The 20430-nt window shown below is 46.2% G+C and overlaps 2 protein-coding genes across 3 annotated transcripts in view; one reads left to right on the top strand and one right to left on the bottom strand.

Moving 5' to 3' along the window:
- Nucleotides 1-2185: 2185 nt before the first annotated feature.
- Nucleotides 2186-6934, bottom strand: UTP23 (UTP23 small subunit processome component). Of its 2 annotated transcripts, XM_088675850.1 has the most exons (4): nt 6825-6934; nt 6053-6484; nt 3752-3926; nt 2186-2695 (listed from the first exon to the last, which is right to left on the bottom strand). In XM_088675850.1, exons 2-4 carry the CDS (start codon nt 6361-6363, stop codon nt 2303-2305), a joined length of 879 nt encoding a protein of 292 aa, XP_088531976.1. In that variant the 5' UTR covers nt 6364-6484; nt 6825-6934; the 3' UTR covers nt 2186-2302. The 2 variants fall into 2 exon arrangements, with proteins under 2 accessions (XP_088531976.1, XP_034982242.2); XM_035126351.3 differs by lacking the exon at nt 6825-6934 and having other exon boundaries at nt 6053-6292.
- Nucleotides 6935-7100: 166 nt separating this feature from the next.
- The window catches only part of EIF3H (eukaryotic translation initiation factor 3 subunit H), a 69635-nt gene continuing 56305 nt past the window's right edge, over nt 7101-20430 (top strand). The window contains exon 1 of the mRNA XM_035125028.3: nt 7101-7232. Coding sequence (XP_034980919.1) covers nt 7110-7232 — 123 coding nt within the window. The 5' untranslated portion in view covers nt 7101-7109. The remainder of the gene's footprint in view (nt 7233-20430) is intronic.

The following is a 20430-nucleotide window of genomic DNA, read 5'->3' as shown; positions in this document are numbered from 1 at the left end:
AAGGCAGAATTCTTTATAGCAGAGCCCATTTATATAGTCAGCTGCCAGGTATCAATTGCACAGCTACAAAAAATAGAGAAATAACTTGGGTATTATCATTATTTATTAAGTTTGTATAGTGGTACCTCGGTTTAAGAACGATTTGGTTTATAAACTCCGCAAATCAGAAATAGTGTCTTGGTTTGAGAACTTTACCTTGGTCTAATAACAGAATCTGAACGGTGAAAGGGCACCGACAGCAGGAGGCCTCATTAGGGAAAGCGTGCCTCGGTTTAAGAGCGGTTTTGGTTTAAGAATGGACTTCTGGAATGGGTTAAATTCGTAAACCAAGGTACCACTGTACTGTCCTTCATCCAATGGTCCCAGGGAGGTTCACAACAGAACTAGTTTCAAGTGTGAACTTATATCAGCAGGGCCAAGAATGTTTTCTCCCCCCACAAGTGTAATGTTACAAGCAAGGATTGCCTCCACCCATACCAACTGGAGCAAGTATTGCGATCCATTTTGAAGACTGCTTGGGCTACACTTGCCAACAGAAGTATGGAAGGTGGTTATGAAAGATAGGACCCTTTGTGCTTAAAATCTGGAAGAGCCTTCCTTCTGGCTAGATATACCAGGTCTCATTGCCGATCACTTAACTACAGGAAGCATAGGCAGTTTTTAAGCAAATAAGACTGCAATTCTGCAATCTATTTAACAGGGCACAAGCCCATTTTAACTCAATAGGACTTGCTTTTAAATATGTGTAATAGTGTGCTCTAGTTGCCGACCATGATTTAGGATGGCTACTACCTTTTAACTGAAGCGGTCCTGATCCATAATCCGCTCCCCACTCCAACCCAAAATCTACCTGCTCCAAACTTCCTTCTTTCAGCATTTACTGCACCCTTGTAATCATTTCAGCATTTGCCTTTTTCAACCTTCTGCAGTAATTAATACCATGGATCATGTCCTGACTGCGGACAACCCATTAATCACTTCCCTCCACCTTTTCTTTTTTGGCTGAGAGTTCAAGTGATATGTATAGAATTTTCCAAAGATTATCGTATGGCTCCAGGATTTGTCATTCCACACTACAAATAGGTCTTTGGGGAAAATTGCTCAGTCCCCACTGGGCTGGAACCTGACTGAACTGGAGCCAGCTAAAAGGGAGAGATAAAGGATTTCCAGCAAAAGGTTTTATCCATTTCAGATCTTGCAATTAAACAAACTGGATATGGAATGGGATTACATTTAACTCCTTGGGGTTACATTTGATAATGCACTGAAAATTAATCCTCAGTGACAGAAATAAATGGAATGCTTCAAAGGGCTTCTACTTTAAACGAAGACATTATGGAAGTAGCTATTACTCAATATAATGAAAATATAAAAAGGTAAAGGGACCCTGACCATTAGGTCCAGTCGTTACCGAATCTGGGGTTGATCTCGCATTATTGGCCGAGAGAGCCGGCGTATAGCTTCCAGGTCATGTGGCCAGCATGACGAAGCCGCTTCTGACAAACCAGAGCAGCACATGGAAATGCCATTTAACTTCCTGCTGTAGCGGTTCCTATTTATCTACTTGCATTTTGACGTGCTTTCGAACTGCTAGGTTGGCAGGAGCTGGGACCGAGCAACGGGAGCTCACCCCATTGCAGGGATTCGAACCGCTGACCTTCTGATCAGCAAGCCCTAGGCTCAGTGGTTTAACCCACAGCGCCACCTGGGTCCCCAATGAAAATATAGAGTTAAATGTAAAGAGAGTTAAATGTAGGTTTTAATCTCCTACCCACTTTTGAAAACACACTTGAATCTGGTTTTGTACTAGAACATTCTTGAATTCACAAACAACTAACTGTAGTTAGCTTCCATGTATCTGGGACAGTGTGAGCAGGACTTCAAGAAAGAAAGCAGGATTGATTTGTGAAATGCTTCCTTTCAAAGCAGGTGATGAGTTCTGCCCCTTTGATTGCTCTACTAAGAGGTAACTAGTATGTTTCATGTGCTCCCCTGCATGACACAAACAGGCTGTGCTTAGGGCATGATTATCAGTTTGCAATCCACCCCAGTTAAGGATATCAATAACCAGATAAGCTAGCTATACGGTCTGTTCTTGTGCAGTTTTAAGACCCAATTTAACAATTTAAAATGATATCAAAAGTGTGTGTGTGTTTCACTTTGACGTAGCACCCAAATACTCCAAGACCTTTAAAACAAGACCTTTAATAAAATAATAATTAAATGCAAGGATTATCACACTCCTTTAGTCTTTACCAAAAGTTCATGGAACAGACGAGCCCACCAGTTTTCTGGGATGATTTCATGCTTCCACATTCTGTGACCCTGATGGCACAGTCTCTCCTCCTGCTTCCAGTTTCCTTTTCTTGCGTTTCCTATTCCCCTTTTTCTTAGCTGCTGAAGGCTGCAAGGTCTCCTGTGCCTTTTTCTTTTTCTTCAGGCAGCTGAGAGGATTAGGGCCACTGGCCCTTTTCCGTTTCCTTTTTCTCGGCTCCGAGGTCTTTGCCAGACCCTGCTCCTCTTTGAGAAGTTCAATGCTTAGTTTTTGGTGCTCTGGAATCAGCCGGTTTGTCTGTGCTGCTTGTGCCGAAGCCAAAGATTTCATGGAAGGTTTGTCAAGAACCATTGTGTTCTGAATTATGAAGAGAAGGGGAACTCCAGCCTTTTTCTTTACTTTTGTTGCCAGATCTTGGTCCTATCAAATGGGGGTGGGGGGGGACACAAACAATAAGTCTAGATCAGGAATCACAAGACAGAGAAACCAGTAGGAGAACACTTCAATCTCCCAGGACATTCTATACAAGATTTCAAAGTAGCTGTCATATTACAAAAGAATTTCAGAAATAGACTGGAAAGAGAAGTTGCTATGGGGTTGTGACACTCATCTCGCTTTCAGGCCAAGGGAGCTGGTGTTTGTCCACAGACAGCTTTCCAAGTCATGTGGCCAGCATGACTAAACTGCTTCTCGCGCAACAGAACACCGGGACGGAAACCAGAGTGCATGGAAACACCGTTTACTTTCCCGCCACAGCAGTACCTATTTATCTACTCGCACTGGTATGCTTTCTAACTGCTAGGTTGGCAGGAGCTGGAACAGAGCAATAGGAGCTCACCCCGTCGCGGGGATTCGAACTGCCGACCTTCTGATCAGCAAGCCCAAGAGGCTCAGTGGTTTAGACCACAGCGCCACCTGTGTCCCTGCTACTTATTCTGTAAGCAGAGCTGGGCATAGATACTTCTTCGTTCTTGTTCTATGCAGACTTGCCTTTCTCAGATACACTCTCAGCCGAGAACTTTAGCTGATGCTTAGATGTGCCCTGCCTCCTGATCTAGCAACTAAGACATTAATTACAGTGTGCAAACAAGCTGCCAAGTATCTTCATTCCTTTCTTTGTGAAATAAAACTGTTACATACAAATCCCCTCCCTCTGCAACTCTAATCCTATGCTGGGCTGCTTGCTGCAGGAGAGCTTGCCATCCAAGGCATATGCAAGCCCTCTCAAGCTCAACAAGGCTCATTTCCAAGTAAACTTGTTTTAAAACAAGGCTCTAGGCAGTTTCGAACGCTCTCTTGTACCGCTGGAAATGTGTAGGTGCCGTTCAAATTTGCATAAGCTGAAGTTTTCCCACCGCAGCCCCAAAGGAGAAAGCGTGAATGTAATTCTCAAAACTCATTAACAACTGGCCAGATTCCAAAATATGAAGGAAATGAGGCATTTTGTGCACATGAGCTTAAGTGAAAGAACATTACCTGCGTAGCAATGAAGTAATGGTGCGGATTCCCACCCTCGATCATGGACAAGAGGCAGGCTGAGCCGCTCACTGGATTTTTGAAGTGAGAACAATTGCGAACTTGAAATCTCTGCGCAATTAGTTTTGCCCCATAGAGCTCCTTCCCTAAGGATTCCAACTCTTTCAGGACACATCTAGAAGAAGAAAAGATAACAGCAGAGATTCTTGTTCAACGAAGACATTTTAAATTCTGAACTAATGTCCCTATTATGTCTTGTATCCAGTTTACCCCATATGCAAAGATTGGGGGAACCCCAGAACAGACGTGATGGCATGTGGGGGGGGGCAATTCCCACCGCCAAGCAGAAATTCTCACGCTGGCAGGATGCTTGCTAAGCGCTGCCTTAAGAGGCAAGCATGAATATGGAGTTTGCAAAGCCAGGAACTGCAGGCCTTCATCAAAGGAGCCAAAGATATTAATATACATGGTCTACTATAGGCCCCATTTTACCCTCACACCATCCTGTGAAGTCAAGTAAGTTAAAGGAATGAGAGGGATCCGAAGTCAACCAAGGAGGTTTGCAGCTCAGTTGGGGATTTAAACAGCTCTTAATGCGGCGACTCTTCCTGCTGGCTGCCTGGCCTCCTGAAATAAAGGCCCCGCCAACTGAGCACAAAGGAGAGACATAGGGACTCTCTATAGAGTGACATGGCTTTACAGAGGACAGTCCTCTAGTAGTTGAAGGGGCTTTCAGGCGCAAGTGTGGTTTAATACTAAAGAACAACGAGGAGGAGGAGGAATCCTGAAGTTTTCTGTCTGTCTGTAGCAGCACCTGTACAGTAGACTTGGCAGCCACAGGCCACCTCGTCATAGTCTTTCCCCCTTCAGCGATATTTACTGTATTTTCTATTTAAAAGACACCAGCTGTTTATGAATTTTGCATCTACCTACAAAGTTGCCTAGTCTGGTTTTCTATGGTAAGATGCATTTGAATTCCAATTACTTCTACATTTGCATGTATGCATATGAGTTTGCATCTCCAAATGGCAGTCCTTTCACACCCACACACACACCCCAGTGTTGCCCTAAATGCCTCATTGACCCATCCTGCTCACGCTGGTAGCTCCTCCGCCTTTATGAGGACCAAGCAGCCAACTATCTCCCACCGCATTGTCCACTGAATAACTGACACCCACCCAAAGTAGGATACATGGGAGGCTGCTTTGTACATAGCCCATCTAGCTCAGCACTGCTACACCCGACTTTCTCAAGCTTGGGACCCAAGGTACGGTTGGTCCTTATTTATTTGGGGCGTTCTAAGGTCATCCACTCTGCGCATTCGCTTATACACTAATAAATTCCAAAATACAGTCAAGGAAGAGAGAACAGAACTTGGCCGGCAGCCACCCTCTGCTTCTCTTCCCACCTGTTTCACAATGGGAGTCTTGCTTTATGGCAGGCATGTCCAACTCTCAAGAGACTGCGATCTACTCCCACTATAAAAAAAACCTGGCAGTGATCTACCCTTTGGATTGACCAAAGTTGTTGAGCTTTTTGGGGGGAGCCTTCATCAAAGTTGTTGAGCTAAAGCTTTCCTGGCAGATGTACACTCCAGAGAGCAGTGGCCATGGTTCAACCATCCGGCAGCCCCACCCCTAAATGTGCAGCCCCTGGTTTTCCTGGATAACCTGCATTGCAGGGGGTTGGTCTAGATCAGGCACCCCCAAACTGCGACCCTCCAGATGTTTTGGCCTACAACTCCCATGATCCCTAGCTAACAGGACCAGTGGTCGGGGAAGATGGGAATTGTAGTCCAAAACATCTGGAGGGCCAAAGTTTGGGGATGCCTGGTCTAGATCAGTGGTTCCTAACATTTTTTTTTTTGGCCATGCCCCACCTAAGCATCTCTAAAGTCCTGATGCCCTCCCACCCGTGACATATAATTTGTATTACTCAAAAAGTGAACTCCTATTCACGTGGAGGAAGCCTAAAACTTGGTCTAACTCATTCTCGAATTCCCCCCCCCTTTAGAAATCAAATTGCCCCACGTTGGGGAACCACGGGTTTAGATGACACTTGGGGACCCAGTGCCATGATTCTATGACTACAACTCCCATCATCTCAACCTGGAGGAATTCCGGCTGGTCTAACCCAGTAAGCTCTCCGGGATTTCGGGCTGGGGGTGCTGCCCCCCCCCTGGGGATCGAGCCCGGTCTCCCCTTCTGCTTGCAAGGCAGGCGCCCTACGCGCTGAGCTGCGGCTTCCCCCGTTGCGTAACGCGCCTCCCCGTCCCACTCGACACGACGGCCCGCCTCTCACCGCGTCGTGCAGAGCTGCGTGGCCCCGGCCAGGTATCCGGGCAGCTGCTCTCGGATCTGGATCTTGTTGCGCAGCGCGGCCTGGCAGAAGGTGCCGTCCAGGAGCACCTGGAAGGGTTCGCGGAAGCCGAAGTTGTGCTTGTAGAAGCCCACGTTCTTCTTGGCGTGCTTCTGCCGCTTGATCTTCATAGCGGCGGCCGGAGGAAGACCATGGAGACGCAATACTAGACGGGCCCCACTACTTCTTCCGCCGGAAGTCCATGCCGGATTTTTTTTTAAAGAAAGCAATAATCGTAACGAAAGTTGACACATGCGCAGTGTAGCAGCCGTCGGGGAAAACACGTGTCTAGGAATGTGTAACGTGTCCAGGAGCGATCACGCTCTGACTCTTCTCCCCAGATGCTTTCTTTTTGTTAAGTTGCTGACGTTATTGCTGCGAGCGAGAAAGCAGGATGAAAATGCGGTTATAATAGAACCCACAGGGGACCCCTGAGGGTCCAACCCCCCCTGCAGTGCAGGAAGAATACACGGATAAAGCAGATCAGGGCTAGATGTAGTGGTTGAGAGGGTCGGGCTGGGTCTCTGGGGGAGGCCGCTTGGCCATGAAGCTCTCGCTTGGGCGCCGGACGATGCCTCTCTCAGCTTAGCCTACCCCACAGGGTTGTTGTTGGGGGGATTAAATGAGATAGGGGAAGAGAACCACGTGCGCCACCTCGAGCTCATCGGAGGAAGAAGGAATAAATGCAGTCCATAAACTATTACAGTATACCCACCACTCCATAGATTTACTAGGCGGATTATATTTCCTGGTGGGTTAATGGCAGGTATCCAGGATCGAGCTCCCGTCGGGCGAAACTATCGGCGCAGAGGAAAAGCAAAATACAAATACTAGGAACTATATGAAAGCGGAACCATGTTTTGGGGCGGGGGTTGTGCTTTGGAAGTCCTCCGGTTTCCGCCCGGAAGGTGTCCTGAAATGGACCCGCTTCCGGTTTCCCTCGCCCTCTTCCTCTTCCGGCCGGTGTGCGTTCTGCCTCTCTCGTTTTCTTCTTCCAGAGATGGCGTCGCGAAAGGAGACACCCGCCCCCGGCGCCGTCGCTTCTGCCTCGGCTGCCGTCAAAGCCAAGGCGAAGTCGGCTCCCGGAGACTCCGCGGTGAAGCAAGTGCAGATCGACGGCGTGGTGAGCGAGGGAAGGGGAGCGAGGGAAGGGGAGCCGGGAGAGGCTCCGTCCTGAGCCGCCGTGCGCGCTGCCGCATGTTCTTCACAGGGTTCGGAAGGAACCCCGAGGGTCATCTAGCCCATCCCAGAATGGGTTACAAGTGTCAGTGATAACGACAGTCCCAACCCCCGGGTTTATAATCTGAAATATATGACACAAAAGGAAAAGAGATGGGGGGGGGAGAGAGACTGGGGGATACAAGCTCTGGCACAGACCCTGATTTCAGAATTATTGCAAATACGAGATGGAATGGAAAGAGTTCAGAGGAGCCAAGAATTGCTAGACTCCAAGCGGGAATTGACGAAGACTCCCTGTACTCCTCTCTTCCCCTGTAACTTGGTGATAATAGCCTTCATTTCCATGGTTTTGCGGCAGAAGAGGGTGATTCTCTTTCCCTGTGACCAGCACGGAAACCAAAAAGTGCTATCCTCTTATAAGGCAGATTATTCATTTTACTGAAATCATATTGACCGGGCTGATGTCTGATAGGTTGAACAAAACTGTGAAGATGCAGTCTAGGTATTATTAAAAATGCATTCTCAGTTCAGTTAGAGCAGTGGTCCAACGTGCAGCCCTTGGGCTGCATGCGGACCTGAGGCCTTTTTGGGTGGTCCTCTGCAACATTTTGCGCCCCCTCCTCCCCCTTCCCCCAGCACAGCCTTCCCAAAGCTGGGTATGGAGGTGCTGGGCTCTGGGAAGGAGGTGTGAGGGCTCTGACAGGATCCTGGAGTCTTCCCACCTCCTTCCCAAAACCTAGTTAGGGCTTTCTCTGCTTGGGAAGGAGGGGGGGAGAGCTCTAGGACCCTGACAGAGCCTCATGCCTCTTTCCTAAATCCCAGCTTCTCACTTACCTGACTTTGGGAAGGCGTTGTGGGGGTTGGGGTGTGTCATTTTTTGGCCTCCTCCCCTCCACGACAAAGCCTGTGTGGCCTGTGGGTTCCATGTTGAAGTACTCTTGCGGCCTACATGGTATGTAAAGTTGGAAACTGCCTTTAGTCCAACTTGCTCAGTTTTGTTCACACTGTCTGGCAGTCACTCTCCAGTGTTTCAGGCAGGAGCGTCTTCCAGCCCTGGAGATGCCAGATTGAACCTGGGACCTGCTGCACACAAAGCAGATGATCCCATCTCTATCTCTATATATCACAGATTCCTTAGAATTGTGATAGACAGCATTATGCATATAGCTGCCAATTTGATTATCAGATGCATTGTTTCAGGTACAGTACTGCAAATGCTGTAAGCTGCAAGTTCATGTGGGCATTTTGTGTAAGTAACCGTATGTACTTTATGTTATATCTCAATGAGTGCTCAAACAGCACAGAAATGCCACCCAAATGTTACAAAGATACAGCTATGTTCTACAGTATTTAGCATGAAGTCTTTCCCTATATTGCTTTCTGTATTCTCTGGTTACAGGTAGGTAGCCGTGTTGGTCTGAGTCGAAGCAAAATAAAAAAATTCCTTCAGTAGCACCTTAAAGACCAACTAAGTTTATATTTTGGTATGAGCTTTCGTGTGCATGCACACTTCTTCAGATACACGGTGTATCTGAAGAAGTGTGCATGCACACGAAAGCTCATACCAAAATATAAACTTAGTTGGTCTTTAAGGTGCTACTGAAGGAATTTTTTTATTTTGTATTCTCTGGGAATAGTATAGCAAAAACTCATTTCATCACAATGAGCTTGTGGAACTTTTAGAGTTGGTAAGTGCTGCAGTTTCCACAAATGTAATTACGTTTTAACACCTTTCAATGCAATCCTGTATAAGCTTATCAGGAAGTATGCTCCATTGAACTCTATGGAGCTTTCTTTTGTGTAGATATGTACAGTTTTCCCTCAGAAGTCGAACGAATCCATTTGGAAGCCAAAGCGTGGCTTCTGATTGGTTTCTGATTGCGATTCACGCCGGAAACAATAGTGGAAGCCGCGCCAGATGCTCAGCTTCCAAAAAAAGTTTGAAAACCGGAACACTCACTTCCAGTTTTCAAACGTTCTGGAGCCAGAACATTCGTCTCCCAAGGCGTTTGGAAGCCAAGGTACGACTGTATAGGATTGAACTATTAGTTGATCGGCTCTTAGTTATATTGCTCTTGGTATTTTGCAGTGGCCCCACCACAAATACAGACATTAGGATCAGGTACCAAATTTAGTTTTTTATTAAGACTACAAAGATGGGTGCGTGTGTGGGCTTGGTGACTTCAGAATCCACAATGTGAATGGAGCATTGGGCAGGATTGCCAGTGGCCCCGGGGCATTTTTCAGTTACCAGCATTGCTCTTGGTCTTCCTGTGTCTAACAGAGGAGGAATTAATTGTGCAGACAAAAATAAGCACACAATTTTGAATGTGCATAAGTATATCAGTCTCAGTCAGCCTTGGGTGTAAAAATGAGCTCAGAGCAACTTACAAGAATAGATTGTTCTAATGTGTTGCTAGCAAGTTAGTAAGCCCATGCTTAATTATCCAGATATCAGTAAAGTTTGGGCTGCAGTGCTGTGCCCATTTACCTGAGAAGGTCATATTGATCTTTATGGGATTGCTTCTGAGGAGACATAGGATTGTGCTGTGAAATGTTCACTGCTATTATAGTGGGGCAGGTTCCCTATCATCAGATGGGAAGATGCACTGACCTGTCGTAGCTGCTTCTAGGTGGCTCTTTCTAAGTTTGAATCTTTGGTGGTCAATCCTTTTGGCAAGGAGATCACACATCATCCAAAGTTTAATTTATTCTTATTTATTTTTACATTTATATCCCACCTTTCCCTCAAAGGAGCAGTACACAGTTCTCTCCACACCTCATTTTACCCACAAACCAACAACCCTGTGAGGTAGATTAGGCTGAGACATTGTGACTTGCCCAAGAACACCCGGGGAGCTTCATGGATGAATGGAAATTTGAACCCTGGTCTCCCAAGGTCTAACATTCTAACCAACACTGTTGTTGGGATGCACTGTAGGACACATGCAGACCTTGGGACATCCTGCTACCGTCTAGGAATTTCACAGGCTCTCTTGCCTTTTGCCACTATTGGCCTTCCCAATCATTAAAAGACAAACAGTTGTGCAGGCTGTAGTTTCTTCCTGGGTTTAGCGACATACTTGGAGGTCAGTATGGCCAATCCTTGCTTCTCAAAAGCTGCTTTTTTCTGTATAGGTGTTCAGATGTCGAATTGTTTGATTTTTCATATCCTCCTGGGCTCTACCAATAGTTTTTCCTCAGTGTTAGTAGATAGTGCCAGCATTGTACTTGCTTCTCTTTCAGTTTCCTGAGCCTGAGATGAGAGTGAGGGCAGCCATTCTCAAGCTTTATTCATTTATTTCAGTTTAGACAAATAAGAAAGCAGATTCAGTGTAGCAGTTAGAGAGTAACTGTGGACCAGAGAGGCCTAAATTAGAATTCCTGTAGCCCTAAAGCCCACTAGGTGAACCTGAACCGGTCACTATCTCATAGCCTCACCTACCTCACAGCGTTGTGAAGATAAAGTGGGCTGGGGGAAAGATGGTGTATTCCACCCCTTAGTTGCTTGGAGGAAGAGTAAGATAAAAATGTTTGAGAGTCCCAAATACTGCTAGCACTGCCTTTTGCCTTGGGGAGGTTATCTAGGACACTTTGAGACATCTTACTCTTCTTTTTCATAGACTTTTTTAGGGGAGGGGGCAGGAATGGAATTTTGTTTCTCGGCTTCGTTTCTCAGTCTGTGCTCATTTAGCTAACCCCGTTGAATGCACACCTTTTGCTCTGATTGGTTTTGTTTGAGGAAGGGTTGCAATGCTTCAAAAGCACAGCCTTCTGCAAACCACAGGGCCTGGTGAGATTTCTACCATAAGAACATCCTTTTTAACTCTGCTGACTGCTCTTGCCACTTCACTTTATTCTGTTGTTGCTGTTTTGTTCCTCTTCTTCTTCTTCTTCTTCTTCTTCTTCTTCTTCTTCTTCTTCTTCTTCTTCTTCTTCTAAACATAATAAAACATAATAAAACAAAAAACCCAGAATGTCAGGAAATACAATAGGTAAACAAAAATGGTGAAGGGTAAATAGCCAAACAACTGAACAAAATGCAAGATACAGTGAAATCCCCATAAACCTTCTCTCCCTCTGGGATCAAATGGCAGAGAAACAATCTGGGGGGGGGGATACAGGTCAGAGCTGTCCTGAAGTGCTCCTAACCTTTTGACGCAAGCACATTGGAGGATATTTGTTGTGCTTGGGATAGACAGTATCCAGGATATTTCAGGCAAGGCAATCAAACTACTGAAGAAATCCGCCAGGCTAGGTTGGTTTGTCTCCATTTCAATCTGGAGGTTAAAGTCTCCGCATCCTTATTGCTGTATGCCAAAGAGCACAGCGCCTCCTCAAAGGATGATGCCATTGGTAAACATGCAGCAACAAAAAAGCTTGAAAGAGCAACATCTGGTACCATTTGGCATGATTAAGCTAGCGCCCCATTGAAGAGTGCGCTAGCATCAGGCCTACGTGTCGTACTTCAAGGTTCATGGATGGAATTCTGCCTGACAATAGCTCTTCCTGTTTGGAGGGGAAATTGGCAACTGGCCATCTTGTCTGTGCCGCTGTGGTTTTAACAGTTGGGCTTCTCATTACTTTTCTCATTGGATGGGTCCCTTGTGTTGTGATTATATATGCATAGCTGAAAAGGCTGATGGAGTTTGGTCTCTTGGTGCCAGTTTGTCGGGCTGTTACTTACAAATGTAGTGAACAATGTGTGTTTCCACTTACATCCGCAAAGCACTGTGGGGTATGCTGGTGATGCACTTCTCTTAAAAGGCACTCTTCTTAGCAGCTAATCCTCTCATTGCCACCAGCATATACCTGTATGTTCTGCTTTTCTCCAGGAGGGGTGGGGGAAAGCACTGCTGAGCTAAAGCAACCTTGTGCAAAGCTCACAGGAAGCTGATCCCAATTAAGTCTAAGGCTGGAGCCATCTTAAGGCCAGAGTCTTCTCCTGCTTAGTGCTTGTTTCATGACAAATCAGCCTTGACCCAGCTATGAGATGGCATTCAGTGGTGAGAGTGTTGCAGGGTCTGCAAGGATTGAAGGAAGAGCATAGGAGATGTGGAGGGAGGGAATTGGGAAGTACCATATAGTACCATACCACAACTGAATTGGGAAGTACCATATAGTTCCTGCAACTATAGGCCACTATGGAAAGGGTAGCATGCTTTCACTTTCACACCTCTGCCCCCTCCCCCTTTCAAGAGCAGCTTGATATTGGGTAGGGGTGCCATTTTGGGCTTCTTTTTATGTCTACAAATGCTTTTCTTTTAGTGGCCGGTGGTCTGCAGTTCTAAAAGTATGTTATGGTGAAAGCAGTGCAATTAGGAGTTGTCATTGAGTGGTTTGTTGTATGTTTTTAATGGACTGTGTTTTATGTATTCTTGTTTACTTGCTTTTATTATAAACCATCCTATGCAAGGGGCAGTATTTATATCATCTAAATATCATCTAAATAAAGGTAAAGGTAAAGCGGCCCCTGACCATCAGGGGTTGCCCGACTCTGGGGTTGCGGCGCTCATCTCGCTCTATAGGCCGAGGGAGCCGGCGTTTGTCCGCAGGCAGCTTCCGGGTCATGTGGCCAGCATGACAAAGCTGCTTCTGGCGAACCAGAGCAGTGCACGGAAACACCGTTTACCTTCCCGCCGGAGCGGTACCTATTTATCTACTTGCACTTTGATGTGCTTTCGAACTGCTAGGTTGGCAGGAGCTGGGACTGAGCAACGGGAGCTCACCCCGTTGCAGGGATTCGAACTGCCGACCTTCTGATCAGCAAGCCCTAGACTCTGTGGTTTAACCCACAGCGCCACCTGGGTCCCACTTAAGGGTCATCTAAATAAACTGTGCCAAAATACAAGTTACTCTAGAGTTGGCTTTTTTGACTAGTCGAAACTTCCTTTAGTCATTTGACCCATCAACGACGGTTAAAAGTCAAGCATTTGGGTTGAATGTGGTGTTTGTTCTTGGGGTAGACCCATTGAAATTAATGGATGAGAGAGTAAAAGCTTGGATACAACCCTTAATTAGAACACTAACAAGGAACAGAAAGAATGGGGCGAAACTGCCATCTACCAGAGGTTTCATAGTGTGATGTCAGGTCACATGGAGGTGTCTCCTCTCCACAACTAACATTCTGAGGAAGTTTTAGTTACAGGTAGGTAGCTGTGTTGGTATGAGTCGAAACAAAATTAAAATATTCCTTCAGTAGCATCTTGAAGACCAACTAAGTTTTTATTTTGGTGTGAGCTAAGAAGTGTGCATGCACACGAAAGCTCATACCAAAATAAAAACTTAGTTGGTCTTTAAGATGCTACTGAAGGAATATTTTAATTTTATTCTGAGGAGGGTCAGGGATGGAGAACCTGGAGTCTAGCAACATCTGGATCATTGATCATACTGAGCGGATAGGAGTTGGATTCGGACAAAATTTGGAGGGCCAGATGATTCCTATCTCTTGACTAGGTAGAATTGTAGCTTCATTGGGAAATTGGGGGAACGGACCCCAGCTTCTAAAATGCAGGTACTGTATGAGCAAATGATCCAGACTCCAGAGGCACACAATAGCTCTTACCATTTACCCAGGCCAGCTTTTTTTTTTTAACTTTATGGAATATTTGAAGCTGTCAATTGCCTGAGGAAGTTCCTTTGCTGTGTGCAGAATCTTCTGTAGCACCAGCCACTTGTTTCATGTACGACAACATCAAACTGTCTAATATGGATAGGGATTTCTGTTGTCTAGATGTAATGTAATGCCAATGGCATCTCTTTCCTGTATCCAGACCCATTTCTGGTCTCATGTTAAAGCCTCTTTGTGATGTTGGGCTGGAGTGTGGATAGGGTTTTTCCTCAAAAGGTGGGCAGAGGAGCCAGTTGGCTGAACACAGAGTAGCTCATTTCACACATGGATTGGTTTAGACCAGGTTATAGGGGTTTTTATTTTCAGCAGTTTTCACAAGTGATGAAAACAAGCAGCAGTTCAGCTTTCCTCATTCTGTAAATAGAAAATTACATGCATTTGATTTGACGTAAAAATTATTCCCTTCTACTATTCATTTAGTGTCTCTTGGGGACGTGCCTTGATGTGCAGTGTCTCAAAAAGCAATATTCAAGCTTGTAAAAATCCTGTGAAGAATTCTTGAACAATAGTTGAAAAGGTAAAACAACCCAGGCTTTTCTGGGAGTAGGGGACACAGATCCACTTCTTTATTTTCTGTTCTTATTTTGCAGGCCATCCTTCTTACTAAGATGGCCAGAACATTAGGCTAGATGGATATTTTATTTACTATATCTTCATTTATGTGACATCTAGTTCATTAGCATTAGTGGACTTTGTACTTGTGGGGGTTTCCCTGAAATTCTTTAAAATTCAATTTTACAGTTCAGTTCCATATTTCTACTTAGAAGTAAGCACCATTGAAGTCAGTGGGACTCACTCCAGATGCCCCCTTCACAAGTTTCTTTTGCAGAGACCACAGTTTGCCATTGCATTTGAGCAGGAAAATTATGGTTTGCATGATCCCTCCAAGCCATGGTTTGATCATGATTTGCATTCCTGATTTGGAGGGTTTGCAAAAAAACCAAATTGAAGCATGAGAGGAAGGGGGTGGAAGTAGCATGTGAACACAAGGCTTATTCATGTTATATTAGACCAGTGTTTCCCAACCTTGGGTCTCCAGCTGTTTTTGGACTACAACTCCCATCATCCCTAGCTAGCAAGACCAGTGGCCAGGGACGATGGGAATTGTAGTCTGAAAACAGCTGGAGACCAAAGGTTGGGAAACACTGTATTAGACCATGAACTTCAGAGGACTTGGTGCGTCTAATCATAATGCTTTTACAGCTCTTTCAGAATTCAGGCTGAAACCCTGTTTAAGATAGACTGGCATAGCCAATGGCTAACTTGTATTTTCTCTCTGGGTTTGTTTGTTTTTTAAATTGCCATGTTGCGGATGAGATCCTTAGATTTGCTAAGGCATGCTTAAATTTAGGCTAACCAAAATAGATCATTCAGACATCAGTTGCAGCACTTGCTTTCTGCCTTCCCCTCCAACCATTTCTGATGGCCAGATTATATGTAGAATGCTTCCCTTCCCCCTCCCTGCAGGCTCTTTCCTCTAAATTCAAAATGACAGTAGAAATTCAGCTCAAATCCATGTGAAAAATGGCTTGTTGAATGATGATGAGGTTAACTGCTGCTGCACTTGGCTGTCATCTCAAAATATTCACACATGCGACTGCTGGGAGCTGAAGCCTGAAGAGTAGTGCTTTTATGCACAGATGGCAGTAGTAAGCAGCTCATGAGTACAGCAAAAAATAATAATAACTGAAGGCTGGTATTTCAGTAGGATAGCAGAACGCATCTCAGTGTACAGCTGTCAGCTGAAATCCTGATTCTTAGTTACTCAACAGAAGACTGTTGAAGACGGAATAGCAATTCTAAAGTTTCCAAAAAGCAAATTATGTGGTATGTTTAAGATTCCATGTATGCTATGGAATAGTGGGGTGTTGGCATCTCACAGTATGAGACAGAGATGTCACCTTGTCCCTAGCTTAATTTTGATGTGTCTCGAGTGCATCAGGAAACAGAGGCTTGGTTGCCTGATGATATAACCTGAGTAGGAAAGAACTTTCCACTTTCTGCCCTTGGATGATGTAGCATAGCAGATCAGGGTGTGGACTAGGAAGGTTCCAATTCATGCCTTGGCTAAACTGCGAATCCACTAGGTGACCTACTCTCATATGTAATAAATATGTGGGTGATGAGAATGGGCTGCCAGGTGGGACTAGGACTGGAGTGACAATATATTAGGTATTGGTTTTTAGAGGTAAGGGTGGAACCCAACGTAGCGCAAGCAGACCGCTGCTCATGTAACAGGACTTCACCTTTCTCCTCCTCCCTGCAGCTTTCCTGCCCCACAATGTGCCTGCAAACTATTCTCTGGAGGGTCACAGGGGAAGGAGAGGAATGTGAAGTCGTGTTCTGTGAGCGGAGGCTCGTTCCAGGTGTTGGCAACAACTGGAGTACAGTGGTACCTCTGGTTACAAACTTAATTCGTTCCGGAGGTCTGTTCTTAACCTGAAACCGTTCTTAACCTGAGGTACCATTTTAGCTAATGGGGCCTCCTGCTGCTGCTACACCGCCAGCGTGCGATTTCTGTTCTCATCCTGAGGTAAAGTTCTTAAACTGAGGTACTACTTCTGGGTTAGTGGAGTCTGTAACCCGAGGTGTTTGTAACCCGAGGTGTTTGTAACCCGAGGTACCACTGTATCTGCAGTGGCTAAAAAAAATAATTTCAGGAAAGCAGTATATTACTGTGTTTTAAATTTTTTTTTAAAAAAGTTGGCCATCCAGTGCTGAAGGAGGACACAGGTTCAACCTTGGAAGCTGGTGGGAAAGTCATGATCCAAACAGGAAAATAAGATGCAACATGATAAATAATTATTTTTGCGAGGCTCAACCTTCCCTAGCCCTTTAACATTGGCTGTCCTTTATTAAAAAAAACACTTACTGGGTTTCCCATTTGACTCTGTCCCTCCTTTTTGTTTTCCTTAGCTGTATACTAAGAGTTGGTTTTACTATATGCTCATTTCTTTATAGTATTTCTAAAATTTAGAGTCTAAATCTTGGAGAATAAAATAGGACACCCTCCCCCCCCAAGTTTAAGGAGCCTCATATTTTCATGTTTGAGAATATGTTTTCAGAGAGACTGTACTTTTTCATCTGTTTTGGAAAGCCAGTATGGTGTAGTGGATAATGCAGGGTGAAGAACCTCCAGATGTTGGACTCCAATTCCCCTCAACCCTGATTATTGGTTATGCTGTCAGAGGTTGATGAGAGTTGGAGTCAAGCAACATCTGGAGGACCATAGAGTCTCCACCCCTTGGATAGAGTACTGGACTGGGACCAAGGAAAACAGGTGCAATCCCTGTTCTGCCACGAGCACAATTCAAAGTGTTGGTGCTGACCTTTAAAGCCCTAAACGGCCTCAGTCCAGTATATCTGAAGGAGCGTCTCCACCCATATCGTTCTGCCCGGACACTGAGGTCCAGCGCCGAGGGCCTTCTGCAGGGGTCAGCAAACTTTTTCAGCAGGGGGCCAGTCCACTGTCCCTCAGACCTTGTGGGGGGCAGGACTATATTTTGGGGGGAAAATGAACAAATTCCTATGCCCCACAAATAACCCAGAGATGCATTTTAAAGAAAAGGACACATTCTACTCATGTAAAAACATGCTGATTCCCGGAACGTCCGCGGGCCGGATTTAGAAGGCAATTGGGCCGCATCCGGCCCCCGGGCCTTAGTTTGGGAACCCCTGTGGCGGTTCCCTCAGTGTGAGAAGCCAAGTTACAGGGAACCAGGCAGAGGGCCTTCTCGGTAGTGGCACCCACCCTTGGAACACCCTCCCACCAGATGTCAAAGAGAAAAACAACTACCAGACTTTTAGAAGACATCTGAAGGCAGCCCTGTTTAGGGAAGCTTTTAATGTTTAATAGATTATTGCATTTTAATGTTCTGTTGGAAGCCGCCCAGAGTGGCTGGGGAAACTCAGCCAGATGGGCGGGGTATAAATTATTATTATTATTATTATGCCACGAGGCTCATTCTGGCTTTTTAGATACCGTCCCCTGAAATATTCAGTGATAACACGTGGTGGGATATTCTGGAGTGGATGGAAGGCTTATCTCCCAGCTGAATTGACATCACATGTTTGTCAAAAGGATAAAATATGGTGGGTTGAAGGGGGAGAACCATGTCTGTCAATGTGAGTTCCTTGGAAGAAAGGCGGAATTTAAAAAGTGATACATTGATTAAAGAAAGCCATCATAAGTTGTTTTTTTTAAACAATGCAAACTCTGAACCGGTTTTGTTTAAGGTTGAAAGGGGAGAAAGAACTACCAACAGCTCGGCTAGGAAATTCTTGATTTTATTACTGTACCTTGTTGGTTGCAGTGTAACGGTATTGAGCGCCCACATTCTCTGGAGCTTGGAGAATTGGAATCTCAGGGCACCAGTTTCAGAAATGTTTCTACAGTGGAATTGTTCGGCAGTTTCCATGGCAATAAACTTGCCTCGTGGAACGGGTACAATGGCACTCCACATTTAGATCAGCCGCTTTCGGCACTGCTTTTCAAAACCTTAAACTTCATTTTGGTCAAACCACCCTAAAGATTGTGTGTCACAGTGCAGACTGACTCATGGTCTCACAGGCCATGGCAGTGCCCCCCTGTTAAGGACACGGATGCCCTTAAAGAAAAAAAGAATGCTCCAGGCCTTCCGTCTACGTACCTGGTTTCTTTGACAGATCAATAAGCCTTCAGTGCTGCTTACACAAGATTAATAGCACATGTTGTAAAGGTACAGAGCTCAATAGCTTTATTTCCTGCAGACCTAGGCACTTACAAAGGGAGCGTAAAAGTGATTGATAGCGATGCAGCTTGGAGAATGTAAAAATGTCTTGCCGCTGTCATGTTGCGATGTTAGATAGCTTGCAAGTGGGGACTTGCAAAAAAGTTCTGGGCAGGGGCAAGGCAAAGAGGAGATGATTCCCCCCCCCCTTTTAGCTATTCCTCCCACCACCACCCATGTGCGCTTCATGCCTCTGTGGGGACCACCGCTGCAGCTCATCGGCTGGCGCTGTGATGCATACGGCTCAAGCCAGAGGCCATCTCTCCAGGTTCGGCTGCGTGGAGCAGCCTTGGCTGTCTCACTGCACAAGCCGGGAAGCATCATCCTTGAACCACAGGGCTGCGGTGGGGTCCCTAGGCATGGAGCCAGGTCTGGGACAGCTACACTGCTGCTTGAGCATAAGAAGATCCCTGTCGGATCAGCCCAATGACCCACCTAATTCAGCATCCTGCTCTCAACAGTGGCCAACCAAACGCCTGTGGGAATCCCACAAGCAGGACCTGAGCCCCACATCACTCTCCCCTCCTGGGGGGGGGGGGTTCCAGCCATTGGTATTCGGACTGCCTCTAAAAGTGGAGGTCAAACTAGTGGAGCTACCGTGTTTCTCCCAAAATAAGACAGGTCTAAAAGATAAGACATGGCACGACTTTTTAAAGGCAAAAAAATATAAGACATCCCCCCAAAATAAGACGTGTTGGGGTACCGGTACCCTACCGTGCTGGAGCAGGTCTGGATGGCATTTCCGTAAGGAACAGGAAAAGGGAGATGCCTTTCCTGTCAGGAAGCGGATGCGCAACGTGCGCCACATGGAGCGCAGACGGACTGGGAGCCGGGAGAAGCTGCAGCACGCGCCGCGCAGAGCCTCGACCCAACAGGACCCTGCACGATCCGCAGCTCGCGCCGCGCCAAGCCCTGACCCAGCGGGACCGGCAAGGGCAGCAGCGCGCGCTTTGCCGAGCCCTGACCCAGCGGGAGCCGGCAAAGGCAGCAGCGCGCGCGCCCTGCGGACCCCTGAACTGCCGAGCCCTGCCGACTGAACTGAGCGGGAGCCGGCAAAAGCAGTAGCGCACGCGCCCTGCCAAGCCCCGACAGAGCGGGAGCCGGCAAAGCCAGCGGCGCGCGCGCCCTGCGGACCCCTGAACTGCCGAGCCCTGCCGACTGAACTGAGCGGGAGCCGGCAAAAGCAGTAGCGCACGCGCCCTGCCAAGCCCCGACAGAGCGGGAGCCGGCAAAGCCAGCGGCGCGCTGTGCCGAGCCCCAACAGAGCTTAATAAAAAAATAAAAAATAAGACATCCCCTGAAAATAAGCCGTGGTGTGTTTTTTTGCAAGAAAAATAAATATAAGACGTGTCTTATTTTAGGAGAAACACGGTAGTAGCCATTGTTAGCCTTACGTTCCAGGGATTTATTTAATCCTCTTTTCAAGCCATCCAAGTTGGTGGTCAGCACTGCCTCTTGTGGGAGCGAATTCCTTGTTGAACTATGCACCGTGTGGAGAAGTGCTTTCTTTTGCCCTAAATCTTCCAACATTCATGAGTTACAGCAATAGGAGAGAGGGAGAAAAACTCTCCATTTCTTCATGACATGCATACTGTTAACTTCCAGGATCATGTTGCCTCCTGATTTGATTTGATTCATGTTCACATTTATGCCAGGGTTGCTGATCCTGTCAGATGATGTTGGACCCCTATGTTCCATCAGTCTCAGCGAGCATAACCGGTGGTGATGATGGACATTGTAGT

The sequence above is a fragment of the Zootoca vivipara genome, chromosome 8 (genome assembly GCF_965207765.1).
Source record: "Zootoca vivipara chromosome 8, rZooViv2.hap1.1, whole genome shotgun sequence".
Taxonomy (NCBI): Eukaryota; Metazoa; Chordata; class Lepidosauria; order Squamata; family Lacertidae; genus Zootoca; species Zootoca vivipara.
The sequence above is the reverse complement of the archived record's forward strand: the minus strand, read 5'-3'. Positions and strand labels throughout refer to the sequence as shown.

What these genes read in the sequence shown, in the direction of transcription:
- UTP23 (XM_088675850.1), bottom strand. Translation starts at nt 6,363, where the DNA reads ATGTGTCAACTTTCGTTACGATTATTGCTTTCTTTAAAAAAAAATCCG. An exon ending in ACGCAGCTCTGCACGACGCG is followed by an intron (nt 3,927 to 6,052) that starts GTGAGAGGCGGG and finishes TTCTTCTTCTAG; the next exon opens with ATGTGTCCTGAAAGAGTTGG. An exon ending in ATTACTTCATTGCTACGCAG is followed by an intron (nt 2,696 to 3,751) that starts GTAATGTTCTTT and finishes CCCATTTGATAG; the next exon opens with GACCAAGATCTGGCAACAAA.